The following is a 23729-nucleotide window of genomic DNA, read 5'->3' as shown; positions in this document are numbered from 1 at the left end:
ATCCACCCATAGCATTGAGCCCCTGGAGGAGCATAGGCCACCCACAACTTTGTAGATTCTTTTGTAGCGAGGAGTTCTTTTATCGGGGTGAGGTGCTGGCCCCACATTAATTCATTGATATATATAGCTATATTATATATCATTTTGAAGAGCGTTTTCACTCTATCGAATCGTGTTATTTGTTACCGTTCTAAATCTCTTCATTCATTTCTTTTACGGACTTTTCGACAGCATGGACAAAATTAAAATCCGCACGATTTTCTTTTTCTAGGTCAAACTAGGCCAAAAAGTTGCTGAGACAGCTTATGATATCAATGATGTTTGACTCAGGAACCACTAACGAACGTGTGGCACAATGGTGGTTCAAGAAATTTCGCAATGGTGACGAGAACTTTGAAGATGAAGACGGTCGCAGCTGGCCGACTGCGGTTGATAATGAACATTTGAAAGCCTTATTTGAAGCCAGTTCTCGCAAAACCACACGAAAAGTTGCTGTTGAACTCGAGGTCGACCACTCAACAGTCGTCCGCCATTTAAAACAAATAGGGAAGTTAAAAAAGTTGAACAAATGCCTGCCGCATGAATTGAACGATAATTAAAAAATTGTCGTTTTGAGGTGTCTTCTACCGTGGCTACCATAATATGATGGCCAAGCGACGACTAAGATTTAGTCCGGTGACATCATGAACATCGGTCTGTTGAAATGTGGTCACGTGCCTCATGACTAAACCGGAAGTTGGTTTAAAGTTTTGGAGGGTTAAATAAATTTAAACATGGCGTCGAGATGTATAGTTCCAAAATGCCGAGTTAACTACGAAAATGGACCAAAAGTTACCGTGTTTTCGTCCCCCCCCCAAAGAAAATAATTTACCAGTGGATTAATGTAATATACAGAAAAGATTTTATTCAAGTATCTTGACAACTTCCTGCGCGAAAAATGCTTCAAAAGCCGATATGATGCCGAATTGGCCTTCAATGACTTCATCGCTTCCAGAATTCTGGATTTCCATGCTCGTGGGACAAACAAACTTGTGTATCGTTGACAAAAATGTGTCAGTTCAAATGATTCTTATTTCGATTAATAAAGTTTATCATGAAACGAGTTATTATCTTTTGAAACTGAACGTCAAAAAACGTCATTATTTTTACACCAACCTAATAAAAGCGGTGATCATCGGCTGTCATTTTTTTTTTTCGAATTATCTTCATTCCGGCGTTGAAAAGACCTTAACAATAAAAATCTACCTTTGTCAATGAAACCATTGTACATCTCTTGAATATCTAATGTATAATGTTTAAATAAATAATTTGGATCTCTCTATATAATATCAGGGATGTGGATATAATTGTATATTTCTACGTACAGGATAATCTCCTAAACTAATGAACGGATCATTATGAATTTTGGAATATATATTCTCAGCCACACGATAAGAAATATTGGCACATTAGGTGTTTGAAAATTTAACATCCACAGCAGGTGCATGTATACGAAGTTAGGTTTATATATATATATATATATATATATATATATATATATATATATATATATATATATATATATATATACAATTCACTACTAAACTAATTAACCAGCCATTTATTTTAATTTAGTTTTATGTATAAAAGACAAACAGTCTTTCGTGTAATTTAAGATACTTCCGATTTTTATAAAATTTTATCAATAGATAACTTTTTACACTAAGCGGCTTCATGCCTTGTCTTGAGCAACGGCCATAAAATGAGTAAACAATGAAGTTAGAAGTTCTCTAGAATAGTTAATATGCGCTGTCTCTATTTACTTGTCTTCCTAAGAGTTAGGCAAAAAGTCGGTTGTTCACGTGAAAACAAAAAAAAAACAACCCCCCCAAACAAACAAACAAACAAACAAAAAACCACCCCAAAAACAAACAGAAAACAGCTCCTCCTAAAAAAGCACTCTGGATTAAGAAAAAGAAATGCCTCAGTCTAGACAGATTTCTCATTCACTCACTGAAGATAGAAAAGATGAAATGTAGTATCAGAAAAGATATTACACTTTGCTTATATGCGTTTTTTTTTTGCTACTGCTGCTTGTTTATTTGTTTGATGTTTGTTGGAATTCGTTTCCCGAATATCATTCTATGAGGAATTATTTTTAGAAGGATACCGGGTACTTACGGAAGGAAGCACGTGAAGGTTGCCAATGTTCCTAAGTGAAAGTGTTTTTTTTTTGTGGAATGAACTGGATTCTCAGCCCGTATCATTAACCACTGAGCCATTATCACCGCTTCGTTGTTACTGCAATTGTTGTTGTTTTTGTTGTTGATTCGCTAATATTAATTGGTTTGATACCTCTCGGACTGACATCGTATGTGTGTATAGTCGTTCCAAGACAGGCGTGGAGTAAAACAACGTATAATTGGCGCTTCGTGGTGCCATAGTCTATGAGCAGAGGAATTGTTAATTGTAATAAGGTTAAACTTTTTTTCCAGACGTACTGAATTAAGAAAGCATTGGACTTGAGAGTTGGTGGCGCTATGTATATAGCGGATGTCATTTCTAATTTAATCATTTATTAAAGTTCACTTGCTTAGCAAGTTTTCTGAACTCCATAAATAAGAGAAATACAAGTTATTTAATTAACAACCATATACGTTACATGCAATGACCGTACACAACACTTGCTTCCTGTATCTCACTTTCTATCTCTACCTTTCACTATATATATATATATATATATATATATATATATATATATATATATATATATATAACTACGTCATTTACTCACATAAAATTAATATACGAAAGTATAAATTTATGTGTAAACTTTAAGTATTTACTTCAAAAGTGCTCAATACGTAGGTAGAGCTAGTTAGTAAGTTATAAAATATATATGGCGGTTAAGCTACACTGAATATTCCGCGTTTCATCCACTCTAGGACTCTTCAGGCTTATTTTATAACTTACTATATATATATATATATATATATATATATATATATATATGAGACAATAGGACTGGAAAATGAATTCACAAATACTATATATTGGAAAATATAGAATGAGTCATTTATTTAATAAGGATATACATACATTAAGTTGGGGGATAAAGGGGACCTTTTATACCAAGATATTTTGAAGCCTAATGCTTCTCATTAGAAGAGTAGAGAAGGTGCGAGGTAACATAATGGGAATTCGGCATCTAGCGAGGGAATCATCAGGAACGAAATAAATAAATAAAATTTTTTATGTTGTTGGGGGAATTATATTGAATTCTAAGATAAAGGAGGGTCGTACTATATAAAATGTAGTGTAAAAAGGAGTGTATGGTTTCTATCATAATTTTAAATAATTTGAGTAGTTTATGTGTTTAAGATTCAGGGGCAGGTATAGTGGCCGAGATTGGTGAATATGGACGGACCAATTCTCCTGTATGACAACGCTCGTCCGCATGTTGCTCAACTGACCATGCAGAAGCTGAACGAATTGGGCTACGAGACCCTGCCTCATCTGCTATATTCACCGGACCTCTTGCCTACCGGTTGTGGTTCTATTTTATCCGTATGTAAGATGTATAGTGTCTATGCAGGGGATTTACGCTAAACGGTTTATCAACAGCGGTAACTGAGATAACAACAGTACTTAAAGACAGTGTATGTTTTCAGGCATAATATTATGATGAAGAAATAAAGCGATGGTGCATATGCTAATCAGGATTAATCAAAGAAACTTATATCACAACATTACTTGAAAGGGAATATGGCTGTATCGTGATGTTATGAGATTAATGCAAGTTAGATTGTGGATTACATGGGGAGTGTACTAGGGGTTTAATTTAGTAGGGTGGGGGAAGGTCCGAAGGTGAATTAAAGGGGTAAGTTATGAGGTGGGTATGGGTGGGAATTTGTAAGAGTATAATAATAATTTTCAGAAGATAACATATAGTGGCTAATATGTAGTGAGGATCCTAGGGATGCCTTGTTGTTAGGTGTAGAGGGCTGCGTGTGAAATTAAAGGCAAGGCATAAAGATAGAGAAGTACATTTGATAGAAGTGGATAAAGGGGCAAACAAATAATTGGGGTTTAGGCGAATGATGCGAATTGATAATAGGGGAAGGATATACTAATGAAAATAATAATTATAAACCGATAAAAAACCCTAAATTTTGTTAATTGGGGGACCCAGTTGGAGCGGTAGGGTACATGTATACAAAGTGAGGCATAAAGGTGTAAAATATATATATAGGTTTAGCCAGCAAAGCTGAGAGTTCGGTGAACGAGATACTATCTCCTTGGATACAAAGCTCTAGGCCAGGAAAATGTTCGCAGATGTCCATATTATAATCCGGAATTTTCTTGGATGCATGGGCCAGTGGCATAAGTTCTTTATGAACAAGTAAGATATAAACAGAAAATTAGATTTAGGGTTCGTGTTTGGCTAGGGTTATTTTTCCTTGTATGGAGATTCGATGAAGTGAATTATTATTGGTAGTGAGAAAGATTTGCAAATTCAAATTGAAAATTAAATGTTTGTCTTATCAGGAGATATAAACGAAGATGACATTACCTCTCTCCTAAAATAAGGATGATGAAGATTGGTTAGTCGGTATTTCCAAGGCTTCAGTTAGTTTCCGTGATTGTCGTATATTTTGTTATTATATGATGCCGTAAGATTTCCTTTTTTTTTTTTAAATTCAATTTTCACCCCAAACAAGGCACAGTGCCACTTTGAAGCAGGGGGCTACTATTAGGGACTTAATTAGCGGGGTCATTATGAAGGGAGAAGAGTAGAAAGATATTTGTTAACATTACACTTGAACTTCTGCATATCATCACAGTTGGGAAAGCAGAATCCCGGAAGGGAGTTCCAAAGACCCGCAGTTCTGGGGAAGAAACTATTGGAGTAAAAGGCTTTCTTGCACCTAGGGATCTCTACTGTAAAGGGATGAGACTTAGTAGCTTGTCGGGTTTGTCGGGGGTAGTTACGTCGGGGAGGTACAAGTGTTTGCAGTTCGTCAGAGCATTCACCATTAAAGTATTTGTAGAATAGGCAGAGGAATGCTGTTATATTACAGGAGCCTAAATGTAATTTGCTGTTTATATCTTACTTGATATTATTTGTTTGAAGCGGTAGAGTGATCCAACCATTTTTCCAGCAATCTTGGCAACAGATTTGATGTATGTGTTCCATTTCAGATCAGGAGTGAAAGTCAGTCCCAGAAGCTTGTCAAGATATGGAGCTTCCCAAGACAAGAACTATTCATTTCCATTGGCGCGTGATGAGGGGCAAAAAGATTATGATGAAAGGAAAAAAGCTGGTTTTCGATGCATTAAAATTAACCAGCCACCCTTTTCCCCATTGCGTCCTTTGAAGATTGTGAGATCGTCTGCATAAATGTCTACGAATGGTCTGTGTAGTATCTGTCTTGTTACGGTACCAACTCTCTAAGCATTACCTTCTCCTTTTCATTGTTGGATAAATTTATGGTTAAGTGATCATGATACAATGCTTTCAAGCATTACCCCTTCATTTGGGGTGGATATATAGTGTAGTATCTGTTCTATTCTCATGAGACAATCCTCCCATGCATTACTTCCTTATTTTCGATGAGGATAGTAGCGCATGTGAATAATAAAATGCCACAATCAGTTGCTCATTTACAAACTCAACACTTACATTATGCATACTAACAAAAGAAAAATGATCGAAGGTAATATCTTACTAGTGACAGTTTACATAAGGAATGATCGGATTGAACATATGTATCAAAACTGTATTGCATAATATTTTATATATTATATACGGTTTATACAATATAACACAAATTAGGTTAAATAACGCAATATATAATGTATATATGTATTATATATAGTATGATTTGTTTTATACTACATATTATATAATAATACTATATTGTACAGAACTAATATCTTATACTAGGAAAAATGACTGGAAGGAGCATATTAGTATTACTAGTTTAGTAAAAAATGATCGAAGGGAATATCATTATTACTAGTTTAGTAAGAAATAATCGGAGAGAGTACATTATTATTACTAGTTTAGTACGTAATGATCTGAGAGAGTATATTATTATTACTAGTTTAGTAAGTAACGACCGGAGAGATTATTTTTTATTACTAGTTTAGTAAGGAACGGTCGGAGGGAGTATAATATTATGACTAGTTTAGTAAGGAACGAGCGAAGGGAGTATATTATTATTACTAATTTAGTAAGGAACGATTGAAGAGAGTATATTATTATTACTAGTTTTGTAAGAAACGATCGGCGGGAGAATATTATTATTGCTATTTTAGTAAAGAATGGTCGAAAGGAGTATCCTATTTTCTTTGCCCTCGCCCTATGAGGGCAGAGTTTGACACCAGGATCGTTTTTTAATGTGGAGAAAAGGAGTTTAGTAAGAAATGACCAGAGAGAGTGTATTATTATTACTAGTTCGATAAGGAACAATCGAAGGGAGTATATTATTATTACTAGTTTAGTAAGAAACGATCGGCGGGCGAATATTATTATTACTAGTTTAGTAAAGAATGGTCGGAGGGCGAATATTATTATTACTAGTTCAGTAAGAAACGATCGGCGGGCGAATATTATTATTACTAGTTCAGTGAGAATCGGAGGGAGTATATTATTATTATTACTAGTGTAGCAAGGAATAACTAGAGAGAGCACATTATTTTTCCTAGTTTTAATAAAGAATATACTTTGCTTACATAAAATATAGTGAACCAAAAACACTTTCTTTAGACATTTCGATTTTAAATTTACTTTCAACTTTTAGAATTTTATTCATTTGTAACACGTGGTTGTCGTTTTGTTTATATTCTACAGATGATACAAATAAAATCTAATTAGTGACCGCCAATCAATCGAAAACTGCTTTTTCTAAAGCGTATTAAAATCTATTAAAATCCGTTATTTCTGAACAGCTTTTGATTTTACCAGAAAGATAAAACCCCGAAGTTTATTATGTTAAAAGCAGAATTATATAATACTTTTCTATAATTTTTAATAGACCTTTAAGTTTTAAATAATAAAAAAAAACGTGTTTGACCCAGTTTTCGCCGATTGTCAACAAAACAGATATTTTTTTAAAAAGGTTTTCGAATCAAACTAACTCTTTTATGTCTAAATCAAATTTACTATGATTGGCTATAAAAATATGCAAAAATATTAGAAAATAATCACCTTATATTTAAATAAATTCAAATAAATCAATTATTTAGCACGATCTGGTATATTTTAGGAACCATGTACTTACCGCCGCCATCTTGCATTTTAGGTATGGGAACCTAGTCGCATCTAAATATTTATTTAAACATTTTCATGAATTTAACTAGAGAGGCAAATACATTTTTAAAATTATAATTATAAATGCCATTTATAGAAAAATATGTTATTTTTAGTTTTACATTTTTTCCTTCATAATAATTGATCAATCCAGCTTTAAATTGTTCTTAGTACTTGTTAAAAGTAAAGAAAAACTTTTTTCTTTCTTTACATCAAACATAAATGTTTAGCATTATATTTCTCATTTTTGATATTACTTTTAGTCAGTTTTTAATTTCATGATTAAAATAATTTTTCCTCTCTTATTTTCTAATTAATAATAACTTGGGTTATGACAACAGAATATTCTTTTTATTGTTTTGACTCCGACACAGTTAGGCACAGTTAATCAACCGAAAACTACATCACTCTATATAAAAGCACAAAAGTCAAAAAAATGAAAAGAACATGCTGTTGTCCTAGCCCTAATTATTAAGAAGCCACACCCCTTTTCCATACACTAGATCATACTGTATTTTCCCCAAAGATCAAGCTGATAAAGACTTTCATTAGAATTTGGTGGCCCTTAAAAGGGCCGTTTATGGTAACCCTCTGGGAAGATGTAACTTGTTGGAATGTCACAACAATCATTTACAGAAATTTATGTCTTCTTAGTTATAGTTAATTTTCAAAAAGGGAAATAACTTTTTGTAAACCGTAACGGGCTACCGTATCTTGACCCCCCCCCGCCCCGCAAAAAAAAAAAAAACCGTAATACGCAGATACAATTAATACCTATATTTTTCACATCCTGTTTAAAAAATATTTTTTATTTTTGGTATCGATTATTTAAAGCATTCTTTATGTACTGGTACATGGAAAGTTAACACATTCTAAAATAAAATTTTTAATTTATTTTTAAAGATTTAAATGTATGCCTATTTCAGTATTTTCGTAAAAAAATTTTTTTTATTCTCATCTGAAAGATAATAATTATTGATAAAATATTCAATGAATCGCACACTTCAAAACGCAAAAGATAAAAAAATTAAACACATTCAAATTTCGGATTTCAATCTTCGATATCGAAGGCACCCTATGAAATATTTTTTTCTATACCCGTTCATCCTCCTACCATAAAATGAGTGTGTGCTTAGTGGATCGCTTGGAATTTAAAGGGTCGAACAAGGGACAAATGAGGAAAGGGTGAGCATATAGTCTCCAAAAATTTATTCATACAAAGAATATGAAAAAAAAGTTACACTCGTATAAAGTGTATTCTTTACTTTATTAATCGGTGAAAATTTTATATTGATTAGATAATTATCTGATTTTTGGTAGAGTTTTCAAGACAGACTCTGTTCTGAAAATCAAAAACACCCCATAAATTTGGCGGTCACTAATAATGAAATAATTGCGTACAATGCTAAAGTGCACTAAAATTCATCAAAAGTGCATCAACGTGTTTGATATTTCTTATCAATTAATCAAAATGTCTACTCCAACCTGATTCTCCGAACTAAAACAACATCCGGTGGATTGTCCCCAATTCGGAAGCTTTGGAACATTTGGAGTTGCCCTGTCGTTACTATTATTCTCCACGTCTTTTTTTTTTTTTTTTTTACACAGTAATCACCACTTATCAAGGCCCGGAAGTCACTCAGGGATAAGGGTTATTGCAAGTACATTACGTTAGTGTGGAGATTTGATGAAGTATTTACTTAAGGGGGCGGTTCATTAGGAATTTGTTAACGTTGGACTTGAACACATCCAAGTTGTAGTCCGGTGGGAAGCAGACAGACGGAACAGAGTTCCACAGGCGTGCAGTTCTAAGAAAGAAGCTTTTTTCATGGAATCCGCGTTTTGATTTAGGCACAGATATAGAGTGGGGGAAATTTTTCACAGTGGATTCAGCTAGACGGGTGTTTTTCGTGAAAGATTGGCGAGGGGGGACCAGAGATTGGAGCTCAGACGAGCACCTGCCATGGAAATAACGATAAAACAAAGAACACGCAGTGGTCATACCTATTATGTTTCCAGATAGATAAACTATATCGATTACAAGATATTTACAAAATATATGTCCACAAAATTAATTTTTAAATATTTTACGATATTAAGATTTGGTGCTTAAAAGCTTACCAAGAACAATAATATCTAAGGTGGCCCGAAATACTTATAAAATGTACGCATTCATACGTCTGCTTATTTTAAGATAACTTTTACTTAAATAATGTACAGAGTGGTCCGAAATTCTTTATAATCTACCAAAATGTAACAATGAAAATAAAATAGCATAAACTTTAATCGAAATTTTGCATAAAAAGTTATTGGAAAGTTTTATAAAATGTAAGCATGCATTTGTCTTGATATTCTCTACCTTTTTTACTTAAATAATATAGAGTGGTCCAAAATTCTAGCGACCCTTACTAAAAAGTAATCATAGAAGAACAAGATTGTCGGAAAGTTTTATGAAATGTAAGCATGCATTTGTCTATCATTCTAAGGTTCTTTTATTTGAAGCATATACAAAGTGATCCAACATTCTTGCGACTCCTACCAAAAAATAACAAGAAGCGCAATGTTATACCAGTGTGCAACAGGTTTATAAAATTTAAGCATACGTTTTTTTTTTTACTTATTCTAAGATTCTTTCTTTAAATAATATACAGAGTGGTTCACATTTTTTAAACCTCTAACTCCCTAAAGATAACAATAATGAAACATAAACTATTACAACAATTATGGCGTTGCAGCATTTTATGCCACAAAAATGTTAGTGTTCATGCAAACCTCGATGTGTGATACAGTCAATGACACGTATTCTGTATTAGCTATAATACATAACCCTCTATTTCTGTTACGTTTTGGTAGGGTGCAACAAGAGTTTCAGACCACTTTGAAGTACAAACAAGAAAATGGAACAAAGAAATTAAAGAAGAAAAAAGTCCCAAAATGGAAATCAAACCGCTAGGATTTTTATTAGGAGCCATTAAAACATTTTTGAAAAAAGAAACTCATTTATCTTGTGCATCTATTTGTAGACCTGCCAATGGCACTTCTTTATTGATGAACAAAAAAAGTTATATAACATTTTAGTTTGTATGTACAAAATTGTTTCTGTAAAATAATAATAATAATAATAATGACAACAGAAAAAGTAACAGTAATTACAATGACAAACAATAGTAATAATAGTAGTAATAATGATGATACACAAAATAGAAATATCATAGTAAAATAGTTCTAAATTAGTCTTTAATAATGCCAAGATGTGTCCACACATCTCGGCAAAAAATCCAATATGGTTAACGTATTAAACGTCTATACATCTTTTGTCAGTTTACATACTTATGTTTAAAAATCAATGTTATCCATTATTTATATTGTTAGTTCAGGTGCCAATGTCATATATATCTATAACATTTATTTATATATATAGTCATCCATGGACAGGCTGTTTTAGTCTTCAGTGCCGCGTGATTCGCAGGTGCGTGAAGCTTAGGTTGAAACACGATCGTTTTATCAATAGCCGGAGTCCTTACTCATACGCCAACAGTACAAGCTGCGTATTGCGTAAAATCTTGATGCCCATGTAAGCATTACCAGCAAATTAGAATGTTCCATTATATTACAAAAGTGTTGCATACACACTGTACACATTGTATATAAACGTATTATCGTGATCATTACCAAATGTAGTAATTTCTTTCAATCGGTAAATAGTTTGTATATAATCCAAAAGTGCAACAATCTTGCAGATTAGGGCACTTCGGAATTATGGACGGCTAAATGCGAAGCTTTGGTGATTCAAAACTTTCACATGGATGAAATCCATAAATATATTGTTATATTATTATTACTCTTTTTATCTGCGTCACACTCATTATATATTTGCCGACATGACATTTATAAATATTTAATTTCCTTCAATTCTTGGGTTAATTGCCGGTGGCTCGGAGGTAAAATGCTAGCTTGCGGAGTCAAGTATGTTTTTTGTTCGAATCTCCTTGCTAGCAGTAATTATCACTTAATACACTGATGATTGCGTAACAGTGTCTTAAGTATAACAACAATAGTCAATATTTTTTTCAAAATTATATATCGTAACCCTATATTATATATATGCATAAACTCCCTACTAGTAAATCGCGAATCCTAGTATTATTTCCTTCGTAAGCTTATAACTAGCGTAGAATGTAAACAAAAGAAGAAATGTTTAAAGGCCTTGTCATTTCTTCTACTATCAGATAAAAGTGTAGCATCTGTTCTTAAGATGCTACACTTTAATTTCTTGTTCTCTCTTAGTAGAGGAGCAATCCTTCACGACTGAGATAATTTTTATTTTTGTTCCTTTTCTCCCCGTTAAAAAACGACCCTGGTGTCGACCTCTGTCCCATGGAGAGGCATTGTAAATAGGTACTACTAAGTGATCACGGATTGGCGCAGAGGAAATATGTCTGACTACGTGGTTATGATTTAAAATCTCTGCGTTGAATGTCCTGGCTGTGTCTAAGCCACACTGATACATAACGTTGAACTTATGATCGTTAGAAAGATTATATAATTCGTTATTTGCTGTTATTAGTGGAGTGTCACCGAGAAGCACCTTGTTTAAAGCAACCATAAATGGGCATGCTGAATACTTTAACAAACTTATACTTATACCTATTCAGATATTTATTATACGAATTGAAATTTGGAAAATTTTACGATGGACAATATCAGACACATCACCTTCTAAAAGTCATGTTACTAAAAGAAACAAAAATAGGTTATTCACTATCAATTTAGCACCACCATTTTTCATTATTTCTAGTGTTCGGACGATAATCAGAATCGGGAAAATCGGAGCTTTTAGAGGTATCGGATTCGGTATCGGAATCGGAAAAATTTGAGTCCATTTTCCGATGCCAAAAACCGATTCCTTAAATTATCTTTTTTATTTGATTTTAAACGTTACTTATTACATTATTTTATACCGAGCGTGGCCAGTGGAAATTCCACGTTTGCTTTTTCATGTTATTTACTATTAATGATAATATTTCTCTTGAAATTATAAATGTATGCAAAGTTTAATAATATAAAAAATGTATTCTTCCATAAAATAATTGTTAATGTCAGCTTAATATTCTTTAAATAAATAAAACGAATGTTTCATTTTATTTATTTATTAAAAATTGTAAAAATTCAAATCCTTTTAAATGAGTAAACCGGCGACACTATTTAAGTTAACTTTTTTTTCAGTTTTGGCGATCGGATGATCTCATTTTTTAAATGGGCGTATAAGGTAATAACATACGTAGAAACGTGAATAAGAATATTATTATACAACTAGCTCTCGTTATTTTGCCTTACGTAGCGATATTGGACGCCGTGTGTAAAAATAGTAACAAAACGATATATTCCAAATAGGGTTAAATTAGGCAGAGAAATGGAAAATTCTATTACAAGTTAAAAATTAGAATTAGGTCTACGTGTCACAATATGACGTCACAGATAAGAAATGAAATGAGGCGTGGCGAATAAGAGAGAAAAATGACGCTCTAGTCGGTGATGTGATAGGATTCAGTTATATTTTCGAGACCCTGCCTTCAGTCGTCCTATCCATGCTGTAAAAAACCATTATAGATTCCACGTTTGCTTTTTCATGTTATTTACTATTAATGATACTATTTCTCTTTCATAGAGCATATATTGCCATTAAGCGCGAATATTGTTAGCGTTTTATCTTATTGATATCTGTTATACAGCTACTAAGAAAGAGAGAAAGATGAATATCATGATCACAAAAAAAGAGTGAACAATTCTAATGCTGCTGTTAAAACACCACATCGAGTACTGCTATTATCGACACAAGTCAACAGACGTCACTGTCTACTGAGCATCTACTTTCAATGTGCCAACAAAACGAACAGCTGTTTCTGTTGAATAAACCAACGAGAAGTCTGTGGGGGATCAAAGAATTATCAACAATCAGTACTTTGGCGTTTACATGAACGTAAATTGAAAATAAAGACACCCAAACATCTAAATAACGAACGCTCGTTTCTCTGTAGCCCAATATAGAGGAAAACAAAATGGCTGTACCCGTTATCTTATGTAATAAATTATATGTTAAACTATTTGTTTGTTATCGAAATGTATACCAAAGTTTGTGAATATTGAAGGATTTTCTAAAACATCTATTTCATAATGAGGTGATAGTGAAGAAAACCGATAAACAGCTTAAGAGAAAATCGAAGATATTATTTGTTATACGTTTATTTACGACTTTTAATCAATGTTTATACATTGTTCGTTTGTGTTGTTGATTACTTTCTTTCAACAATACGTAACTAATCCATTTCCAAAACATTTTTATCTGTTACTTTTGTCAGAAATATAAGACATTTTTACAGCGCCTTTTTTCGTCATACATACGCGCACTCACATATACATATACACACACATATATACATTGCACAGCCACTCTTCGTCACGTACAGGATCGCAAAAAAAAATTATACATATGTTTTTTTTTTTATTGATTTTTAAAAATTGTTTGTAGGGGATTGTAATAGGATAATGCAGTGTTATCATAACGCTTTTTACAAGCTTTTCCACTTCATTAAAAATAACATCAAATACAAAATTGTGTATATAAAAAACGTAATCATTACGGTCGGCAGACCATATTCGTACAGTTCAATATTATATCACCTTAAAATATTTAGTCAGCATTTGTTACAATAAATAGAAAAAAAATGCGGATCGATATTTATATTGAAAATAGTAATCAATAGTTTTTTTTCCAAAGAAAATCAGTATACAAAACGCATATATATATATATATATATATATATATATATATATATATATATATATATATATATATTGTTAGCAATCTTTCGTTTCAACATGTTTTATTAAAAACCAAACACAATTTTTTCTTCAAAAGTTTAAAAAAATTTTTATTTACTTTTTCTAGAATTATTACAAGATGTTTACACTACAAGCATATTTTAAAATGAAAATTCCGGTTTTTATAATTTCGGATGGCCGATATAAAAATCCCGTTTCTCTTTATTTCCAGAAAGATAGCTCATTCTAATAATAAAAAAAAACAACCCAGCAGTGACAATGGGGATATAGCTATATAATATATATTAAAATAAATGCATTTGAAATTTAAAAACAAAAGAAAGAAAAAAAAGAGTGAGTGACGTCAGCATCAAAAGGTTCGAAAAAGCAAGAGTGCGAAAGGAACGAGCGGAAAAAGACTAGGATAGGGCATTGAGAGTATACATATATACCATTGCCACTGCTGGTTAAGTATCATTAGACTGGGCTAGCCTTCAGGAGTATTGGAGAAAGGGGAAATATTTATGGTTATTAGGGCCCCCGTAACTAAAAAAAATCTGAATGCTTGTCGGATGGTCTTTAATTCGTTATACGTAGTAATTGTTCCCATGTAGCAGTTATCTAAAAGCCCGAGTACTTTTGACTATCATTGCTTATCTCCAGTAATACGATTTTATGCCTAATAGTCTAGTTAACCACCTACATATGGCCGCACTGTTTTTTTAAGTGTGATAAAATTAAGATCCAATTTACTCGAACGTTGTAGTTTTAGGATCGGGGTTACATATTTATGACATCATTTTCTACATTAATTTCGACAACTATGTAGAATATGAGCGTTTATCTATTGGTTGTTAGTTTGACTCATACAAATAAATGCTTGTCAAGTGGTGTTTACTTCAGGATACCGATGAATTCTTTAAATATAATAATCAATAGTTTTATGAATTTGTAACCGCGTTATATTTATCAACTATATTACGTCATATCCTAAAAAAAAAATCAAAAGAAATTCTAAAACATTATAGATTTTGCTCACTATCTCCTCCAGCTATGAGTCCTATCATAAAGCAAACACGTTTTTGTTTTACTATAATGAAGATTTCGTATGCGTATGCAACTCAAAACTTGGAATATTAATTAAAAAGGAACATGATGTTATAGAACACCGGGCATTATATTTAATTACACCGGTAAATAAATATACTAACCGTCGTTATTTAGCATCATGTTCCTTTTTTTTTAAATATTATTTAGAGTTTTGGTTACATATAGAAACAAACCAAATCTTTATTATCGTAGAAATGGAAGGGATTTAACATAAGAGTACATCGGATGTTTAATTTAATTAATTGCTGTACAAAGGAGATTTTGATGAACAGACTGTGTCATATATTTCTCGTCCTCTATTTTCGTACATATAAGCTAAAATTTTGTGCACACATTTTATGGAAAACAGCATGAAAAGAAATAACTTATCATTTTATATGCGCGTACGAAATATTTGCGTCCTCAGAATTCGACATTTTTAGTTATTTCTGACGCCTTTCTTCTGAGAAGCGTCAGACGAATAGGATTTAAAGAGTTTTTACCACTCTCATTATTTGTCTCCCGTTTTCATTGAGAAACTGTTTCCTCCAAGTTCAATCATATACACAAACATATATATATTTGTTTTTACATAAACAGTAATATACTGCTCCACAGTCATGAGCATGTTTCGGTCAGCTAGTTACGAGTACCTAGAGACCTCTTCAGGCGATACAGCTTATACGAAAGCAAAGTTATAGTTATATATGTTATTTCATTTACAGTATAAGTTTAAAATTGAGCAAAAGAGAATGAAAATTCCAAACCTAAATAACATCATTGCATCCTTGGTCATGCCAGATAAGTATATATATATATCACTGTTAATCTTTATAATCCTAGACCTAGGCTCTAACAAAATTTAGTGTACTTCGAAAATGAATGCTTTTCTTAATAATAACATATTTAAAATACCATTGAAAATGATAAATATTGGCCAAAAGTACTCAATTCCGTCAGCAATGGCTACTTCTAGAAATTCCTTCCTATCTTTGACCATCATGAAAAACATCTTGTAAGAATACAGGAAAAATAAATAAAAGAGTTATGAAGAAAACCTGATCCTTTGCCTCTAATAAAACACATATTTAACGAAAGAATGATCTCTTCTTTTGAAAGATATCTGTGTATGGAAAGGTGTCCAGTGTTTTCTAAGATTTGTATTTTTTATCTTGTCATAAGATTGCAGAAACAAAGTAATTCGGTAAAGAAAGGGACATTTGTTCTTTTTTTTTTTACCAAAGAATATGAAAAGCTTTTGTTTTCTTGGTGTTAAAGTATATGTTTCTATGCAGTTTGTTTTAGTTGTAAAGTTTTCGCAAAGGTCTGGAGGTATATATGTTACTCTGAACGCCCCCGTTATTTTTTTTTTCAAGGTAGACACCAAGACGTAAATGAACAATTCTGAACACAATTAAAAGTGGTTGTAAAAAGATAAAATTGTTATAAAATAGAACGAATCTAATACTGTGTTCTTTCTAAATTGTTTGTTCATTTAGTTGTTGCCTCTATTTCTTTAAGTTTGTTTGTGCTTAACACTTGTACGCTTTTGTGAAACTTATTTTTCTTTAACCGAAGTCCCAGTAAGGCTTTGCTGTACTTGCTTAAAAACAAAAAAATTTTTTTCTCTTTTATGTATACGAGGTCTGTATCTTCGAAATGTTTTTTCTTTCTTGTTTTGTGTCTTGGTCAAGCAATAATTATGCATATACTTGAACTTCGCAGAAGGTTGCACTGAACAACTTGTTGAAAGTGTGGCTTTTGCCCCAGGCTTCAATTGACAAGTAACGGCCGGTCAGTGAACGAATGCAAGGTACATGGAGTCGCGGTCTAAAGATGGCCTCATTCAAAGAAGAAACGTAGCCACACATGTTGTCCGGGGCGTATTGGTCATCGTCGTTCTCTTTCAGTTTGTTGTGGACATAAACGATGATCTTTTCCAAGCTGTTATTACTCGGCTCAACTTTGACACCATCTGCAAATACAAAGAAACAATTCAATTTTTCTGCTAGTTGACTTAGCTAGTTCACATATTCGTTACCATTTATGGTAAAAGAAAATAAATATTCTAGACAGACATCAAAAGCCAGCGATGACGAAGAATCAAAATGTAGGAAGTGAAAAAACGAGAATTCTGGTTGGAAGAAAAAGAAAACGATCGAAAATGACATAACAATGCATGCTTTTATTCAGTCCCATGAGATTGACCCCCTCAGACTTTACCGTTTTTGAGAAGAGATTAGTTTATAGCTAATCGACTAAGATTATCCTACTGGGGAATGGCGATGGGGCTGCCCAAGAGAGCGCTTAGTCTAGTATGCTAGTTTCTCAAAACCACACCCAACATTGTGTCAGATATATATGGTAATCTTCTAAACTAATTAAGGAATCATTATGAATTTTGGGGTATATATTCTCAGCTACCGGGTCAGTAACATTATTTTTTGTAAACTCTACTATTTATGAGATACGTTCACCCAAAAAACTAATTTTTCTTTATAATAAAAATTGTACTCCATCAAATTTGGAGTTATATCTATCTATAAAAATGAAAATGTGTGTGTGAGGACAATTATCAACCTATATACTCGACGAATTTTTTAATCAACAAATTTGAAATTTGTTATATAGGGTATTCAGACACGTGGAAACCTTTAATCGGATTTCATCAGAAAAAAGGGCTGCTAAGGGGTCAAAAATGAAAATTTCGTACGTGGGAGTCATCGGATTTTTATCTGTTTGCCAACCGTTTCACGAATATTCATGAGTGAATCATTCACATATGATTCCTTATGTTAAGAATAAGTGGGTTTGAAAACACTTTTTAAATATCGTGACAAGCTGGCTTAATGGTTACTGTACTTGACTCACTTTTTTAGTTTTTTTTTGTTTTGATCTCAGCTCAAGTAATTTTTTTTTAACTTATAAGAAGTGAACTTTTTAAAAAACATAATATTCGCATGCACATATCTCAATTTCTGTATGAATTAAAACATATCTATGCGTATTTTACGACTAGACGGCCTGCTAGTTAGGTAATAAATTAAAAAAAAGTATTGAAGCACACGAATGAGCTTCAATAATGCATTTAAACTATTGAACTTAGCATTATAAATTATAGAATATGTATTCTAGGCAACAGGCAACAGGGTAAGTAACGTGGGCACATTATTTATTTGATAAACTTTATCATTTAGAAGGTGGGTGACACCGAAACCATATCATAAAAATAGACAGTAAATTTTAAAACTAATGCTATATTTATTGCTTATGCCTGTCCTGAAATAAGTATTCTACTAGTGTCATTATATATACATTTGCGTAGGTTAAGCTCCTAAACTAATGAACTGATCTTTATGAATTTTCAAACACGTATTAGGCTACACGGTGAGTAACACTGGCACATTATTTATTACCTTGAGGCACATAATTTATTAGTTACATGGAAGATAAACGAAAGAAACAGACAAGATTGTAACGAATAAAAAGAAAAATAGTTACCTTTGTTTTGCCAGGTGTAAATGATTACACCTGATATGTTGGTCCTCGGACCTAAATCCACCATCCAAACAGGGTTTTCACCGTAAAGATTATCTAGTGTCGTACATTGGGGTAGGATCGAATCTATTCTGCCATCCACAGCACGCGCTGCCGGCCCGTTTTTGTCGTGATGGCGAATGTGACGCTTAATATGACGTTTACTGTTGATCCAACTATCTTTCTTAAACGCCAAATTTTCAACTGCAAAACAAAATAACACGAAAAAAAAAATAGAATTTTAAGTCTCAGTGCAGAGAAAAGATGATTGTTTGACTGTTTTGTTTTACGGCATATCAACTCTTTTCAGTTTATTTAATACTAAATCCAGTAATTTGACCCCCCCCAAAAAAAAACGTTTATATGATTCAAGTTCTTAATAGGTCTTAATATTTATTGATCATGTTCGGTTTAGTTTGGTTTGGTTTCTTTGCAGAGGAAAATTATTTTTTTGCTTTGCAGGACACGATGAATTTTGAAAAAAAAAGAAAAAAAAAAGAAAAAAAAAAAAAAAGAAAAAAAAAGAAAAAAAGATTACATTAACGTTTGGTGCATTTAGCCAGGAGGCGAGTATCCTCAGACAGCCTGATTTGGTAGCAACAAAGAAAAGATGAAATGAACTTTGTATTAGATAGGGGACATATAAAACGCCAGTTCTAGCCGGTTTCCCTTATAAGCTCGCTCCCTCTTCATTTCTTATGGATTTTAATTCACCCCAAACAAGGTGAGCACATTGTCATTGAGACTTAGTGTGCTACCCTCGATTAGGGGCCAGATATATAGGGGTAATCCTAAGTGAGGAATAATGCTGCGAGATGTTTGTTTGCGTTACATTTAAATTTTGCGTTTTGGGACGGTCAGAGGAACAGGGAGCAAGTAGGAAATTCTAAAGGCTAGTATTTCGAGAAAAGGCACGATTAGAGTAGAAAATCCTCCGGCACCTGGTGACTTTTACAATGAAGAGGTGGGATTTTGCTGATTGTCAAGTTTCTATGGTGTATTTACGTTGAGGTGACACCAGAGTAACAAGTTCGTCAGAGCAAATTCCATTGAATTACTAGCAAAAGAAGCATAGAGATGCGACACTGCAGTGATGGGACAGAGGTTGGAGCTTGGTAAACAATGTGGGACCTGTTAGATCACATATTCCTTTTTGGACACTTTCTAAGAGGGAGAGACTATCTGATGGTGCACTAGTCAAGATCAGTACTCCATTGACAGATGGTGACCTTGGATACTAGCAGGTATAGTAAGTTTTCTAGCACGGTAGAGGGGCCCTATTTCTTTGCAGAAGCCGTGGTAGTGTATTCTATGCATTTGCTTAAATTCATATTACATGTGAATGTTGGACCGAGGAGTTTTAAAGCGTTACTTTCAGGTAGCACGCTATTTGTCATGGTTGCGACAACCCATGTTCGTTTAAAACGGTGTTCATTGGATATTCACATACACTGAGCCGTTCATTCGTCGAAATTGAAGTCAGTTAATAGCTGTTCGACTTCTGACTTTCTACGAGTTCATTTTTACTGTCGCGTGGAGTTCGAGGTACAAGCAGTTTAACCTCGATCCAGTTGTATTACAGATTTTCTTTCTTAAATTTTGTTTATCTGAGATTAAAGATTTCTTCCTTAGCCCAGTAAATAATATCAGATCAAAATCTTGTTCTCCGACCCATTAAATAATCTCAAATCAAAATCTTGTTCTCAGACATCATTAAATAATTTCATATCATAGTCTTGCTCAATGACATTTTTATCAATCTAAACTAATATCCCGTTCCATGCTAATTTATCGATTTTTTAATTTTGCATTAATTGATCTAAGAACAAAATCATATTTAAAAAAATATTTAAGACTATTCTTGTTTTCTCATTTTATCAAAATCAGAGTCTTGTTTTCCGACCTTATAATTGATCTACGAGGTACTTTGAATAAGTTTCCAGACTTTTCCATATGGTCACTTTTATTTATAGTACACACACGAAACTCTAGTCTCCTTCAAAGTAATCTCCCCCGACTGCAATGCACTTGTTGTACCGTTCGAATAATTTCTGGAATTTCTAGTGTGTGAGTGTCAATGAATTTCGTCACAGCCTCTTTCATCTCTTCAATTGTCTCATGACGATAACCTCTAAGGTGTTCCTCGGGGCTTAAGGAGTAACCAAAAGTCATAGGAAGCAAGGTTTGGACTATAAGGAGGGAAAGAAACTGTCTTTATGCCCATCTTTGTCAAATAGCCTGTGACAAGGATGGAGCACCCTTGGGACAAATTTTTACTCATCTTCTTCATCTTCAGTTCCTTGCGAATAATTGTGTATAGTTCCACCACTGAGATCAAACTGTGCACTTATTGTCTTTATTGACACACGGCAGTCCTTTTCGATCGAAATTCTTTTAGTCAATCAACTCTGGTGTTCTGACTTCTTTACTTCTCCCACCTCATTATCCCTGGCTTCTTTAAATCTCATGCCACTCAAAAACTGATACTCGATTCATGCAAGATGGTCCAAAAGCAGTCTGAAGCATTCCATACATTTCTTTGGCATTTTTTCCAAGTTTAAAACAGAATTCTATTGCACATCGTTCTTCTAAAGTGTTCTCACGTCTAGATCGCATTTTTGAAATTCACCAGCTGTGACAATCACGCAGAAGTAGAATGAATGTGTTCCAATTCCTGCTCTAGCTGTTCATTTTAACCTGAAATCATAAAAAATGGTCAGTTATCTCATAAGATGTATCGCAATAACATACTGAATTTTAAAGAGTCTACGACAATTTTAAATGTTTGTGCAAAAATGTCTGAAAACTTATTCAAGGCACCTCGTAAGATAAAAGCCATATTCTACATTCATTGATTTATCTAAGATCAACATCTTGTTCCCCGATCCATTGATTGATCTGCGATCAAATGGTCGAGGTCAAACAGATTACATAATTTTAGATGAAATGATCTGTAATTCTCCTCAGTGACCAACTGTTACATGGAGAAAATATGTCGTACTACAACCCCCTCCCTAGAATGTTAGTATTGATTTTGGTACTGCATTGATTCAAATGTCTGTTGCATAATACTCACCGCAAGGGGCATCTTGGTTGACTCGCATGAAACCATCAACACATGGGCCTAAATTAAAGAAAACATATTTCATTAATGAATGTTGATCTTTTTTCCCGAGGACATGTTTGTGAACGTTTTAAACAGGGCGGATTAACACACCACTAGCGTAACGTATAAAAATAGTGAAATTCGTTAAAAAATAGCCGTTAATTTTATTAGTTTTATACATCTACTAGAAATTTTATTTTATTATTTAATTGTAAATGCGCTGCAGAAGGTTACGACCTTTTAAACACCAACTGAATATACAAATAATCAGTATTGAAAACTTATAGGAAGAATTTGCATATTAAATATGTTTAATACAAAAACACTGAATTTTACCGAAAAACAAACACAAATAAACAAAAATATCTCACAGTAAAAACATGCATTTTTGTTAGTGTGATTCTCTAGTTCGCCATAAAGATTCTTGATAAGGACAAGACGAATCTGAAAATGATCGGATGTTACATTGGCCCGGATGCTGTGGTAATAACATCCAACAATAGTTCGAATGGTCCTAACAATACAAATTATTAATCCTTATCTAAAATATGCCAAAACAATAATTTATTAAAAGTAAAGTCATCGACCATAGCCTAGGACGACCTACAGACTCCTTTGTCATTGTTTGCTACACAGAGGCGTTAAGGAAGGCGCCACACCCTTTCCATGATTATTTCACTTAACTTTTGATTCTCATCTTATAATACCGAGTGTTTAGCAAGCTGAAATAAAGTGTCGTTCTTTATATGTTTGGTATGATTAAACTGAGAATTGAACCCTGATCTCCCGATCCATTAGCGAACCCTTTTACCATTAAATAGGACAGTATAATGTTCCACTTTTAATTTTATAATTTTTATTTTGTGAATACTATTTTGTCTAGAGCATATATATTTATATAGCATGCGACTTGTGTCGACACTTGTCTGCTCTAGTCATAGTAATAGAATCAAATTTGACATGTAACAGCACCAGCAGAGCAAAATACATCGGTCTTCGACAGATTTCTGTTCCAACTCATCGCCATGGAGAAGAATGGAGAAGCCTTTGTCTGGTAATGGCGCGCCACACCAAGGATCATCGTGAATTGATTTGGCTTTACGAACCTGTCTCAATCGCTAATATTGAGCCTATTCTTGGTCTATCAAGCTAGCCAGACACGCGATAAAACTTCTACATATTTTCATATTGGTTTTGAATAATAATAATAACTAAAATAACTGCACCTTTTATGAATTCAGTCATTTTCGTTCACATCTAAATGGATAAATGCTAAAGTTGGCGCCATTTCTCGTACTAACGTCAACGATAAAGTCAAAACGCCCTATTTAAGGTGAATTCAGCTTCAATTCAATAGACGCATTATCTGTTTTAAATACTGCTTATGCATGATCGATACCAGTTTTAATATCAATTCATTTGTTTTGAAAAAAAAAAACATGTCATTAATTAACTATTATTTGCTATTGTTTCTTTAATTCAATGATTGTTGTGGTTTTAATTTTACATGGTTCTGTTTATTGATACTTTTTAGTTCTCATACAAATATTTAGCATTTGTGTTTAAATGTTCTGTTCTTTAGAGGAACGAACTTTATTTTAAACAAAGTGCCATCTATTTCTAAATTACAAGTAAAAAGGTGAACTGATGTCTTCTTTCCTTTTCTCTATTTACGGTCACATGAATGAATTTGTATCGAAATTAGCTAAATTTTAAAGCTTGGATGGTCTCCGTTCAGTCTCGAGAGACAATGGATATCCTCTGTTAGAGTGTCAAGCAAGGGTTGCGCAATACGCAGCCTCACCTCTCCGGAGTCGAAATTGCCTTATTCCACTGGAAACAATGCCAAGATAAGCTGAGAGCACATTCAGCACCTGGTAT

General features: G+C 33.2%; 1 protein-coding gene across 2 annotated transcripts in view; it reads right to left on the bottom strand.

The window, feature by feature from the left end:
- Positions 1–16339: 16339 nt before the first annotated feature.
- Positions 16340–23729, bottom strand: part of LOC145252636 (lactadherin-like) — a 164643-nt gene continuing 157253 nt past the window's right edge. For both annotated transcript variants that reach the window (XM_080112368.1, XM_080112369.1), the window contains 3 exons: positions 21819–21866; positions 18707–18946; positions 16340–17180 (listed from right to left, as the gene is read on the bottom strand). In XM_080112368.1, coding sequence (XP_079968494.1) covers positions 16906–17180; positions 18707–18946; positions 21819–21866 — 563 coding nt within the window. In that variant the 3' untranslated portion in view covers positions 16340–16905. The remainder of the gene's footprint in view (positions 17181–18706; positions 18947–21818; positions 21867–23729) is intronic.

Source organism: Euprymna scolopes, chromosome 29, assembly GCF_053919585.1.
Source record: "Euprymna scolopes isolate OS-2025 chromosome 29, ASM5391958v1, whole genome shotgun sequence".
In the NCBI taxonomy this organism is placed as follows: Eukaryota; Metazoa; Mollusca; class Cephalopoda; order Sepiida; family Sepiolidae; genus Euprymna; species Euprymna scolopes.
The sequence above is the reverse complement of the archived record's forward strand: the minus strand, read 5'-3'. Positions and strand labels throughout refer to the sequence as shown.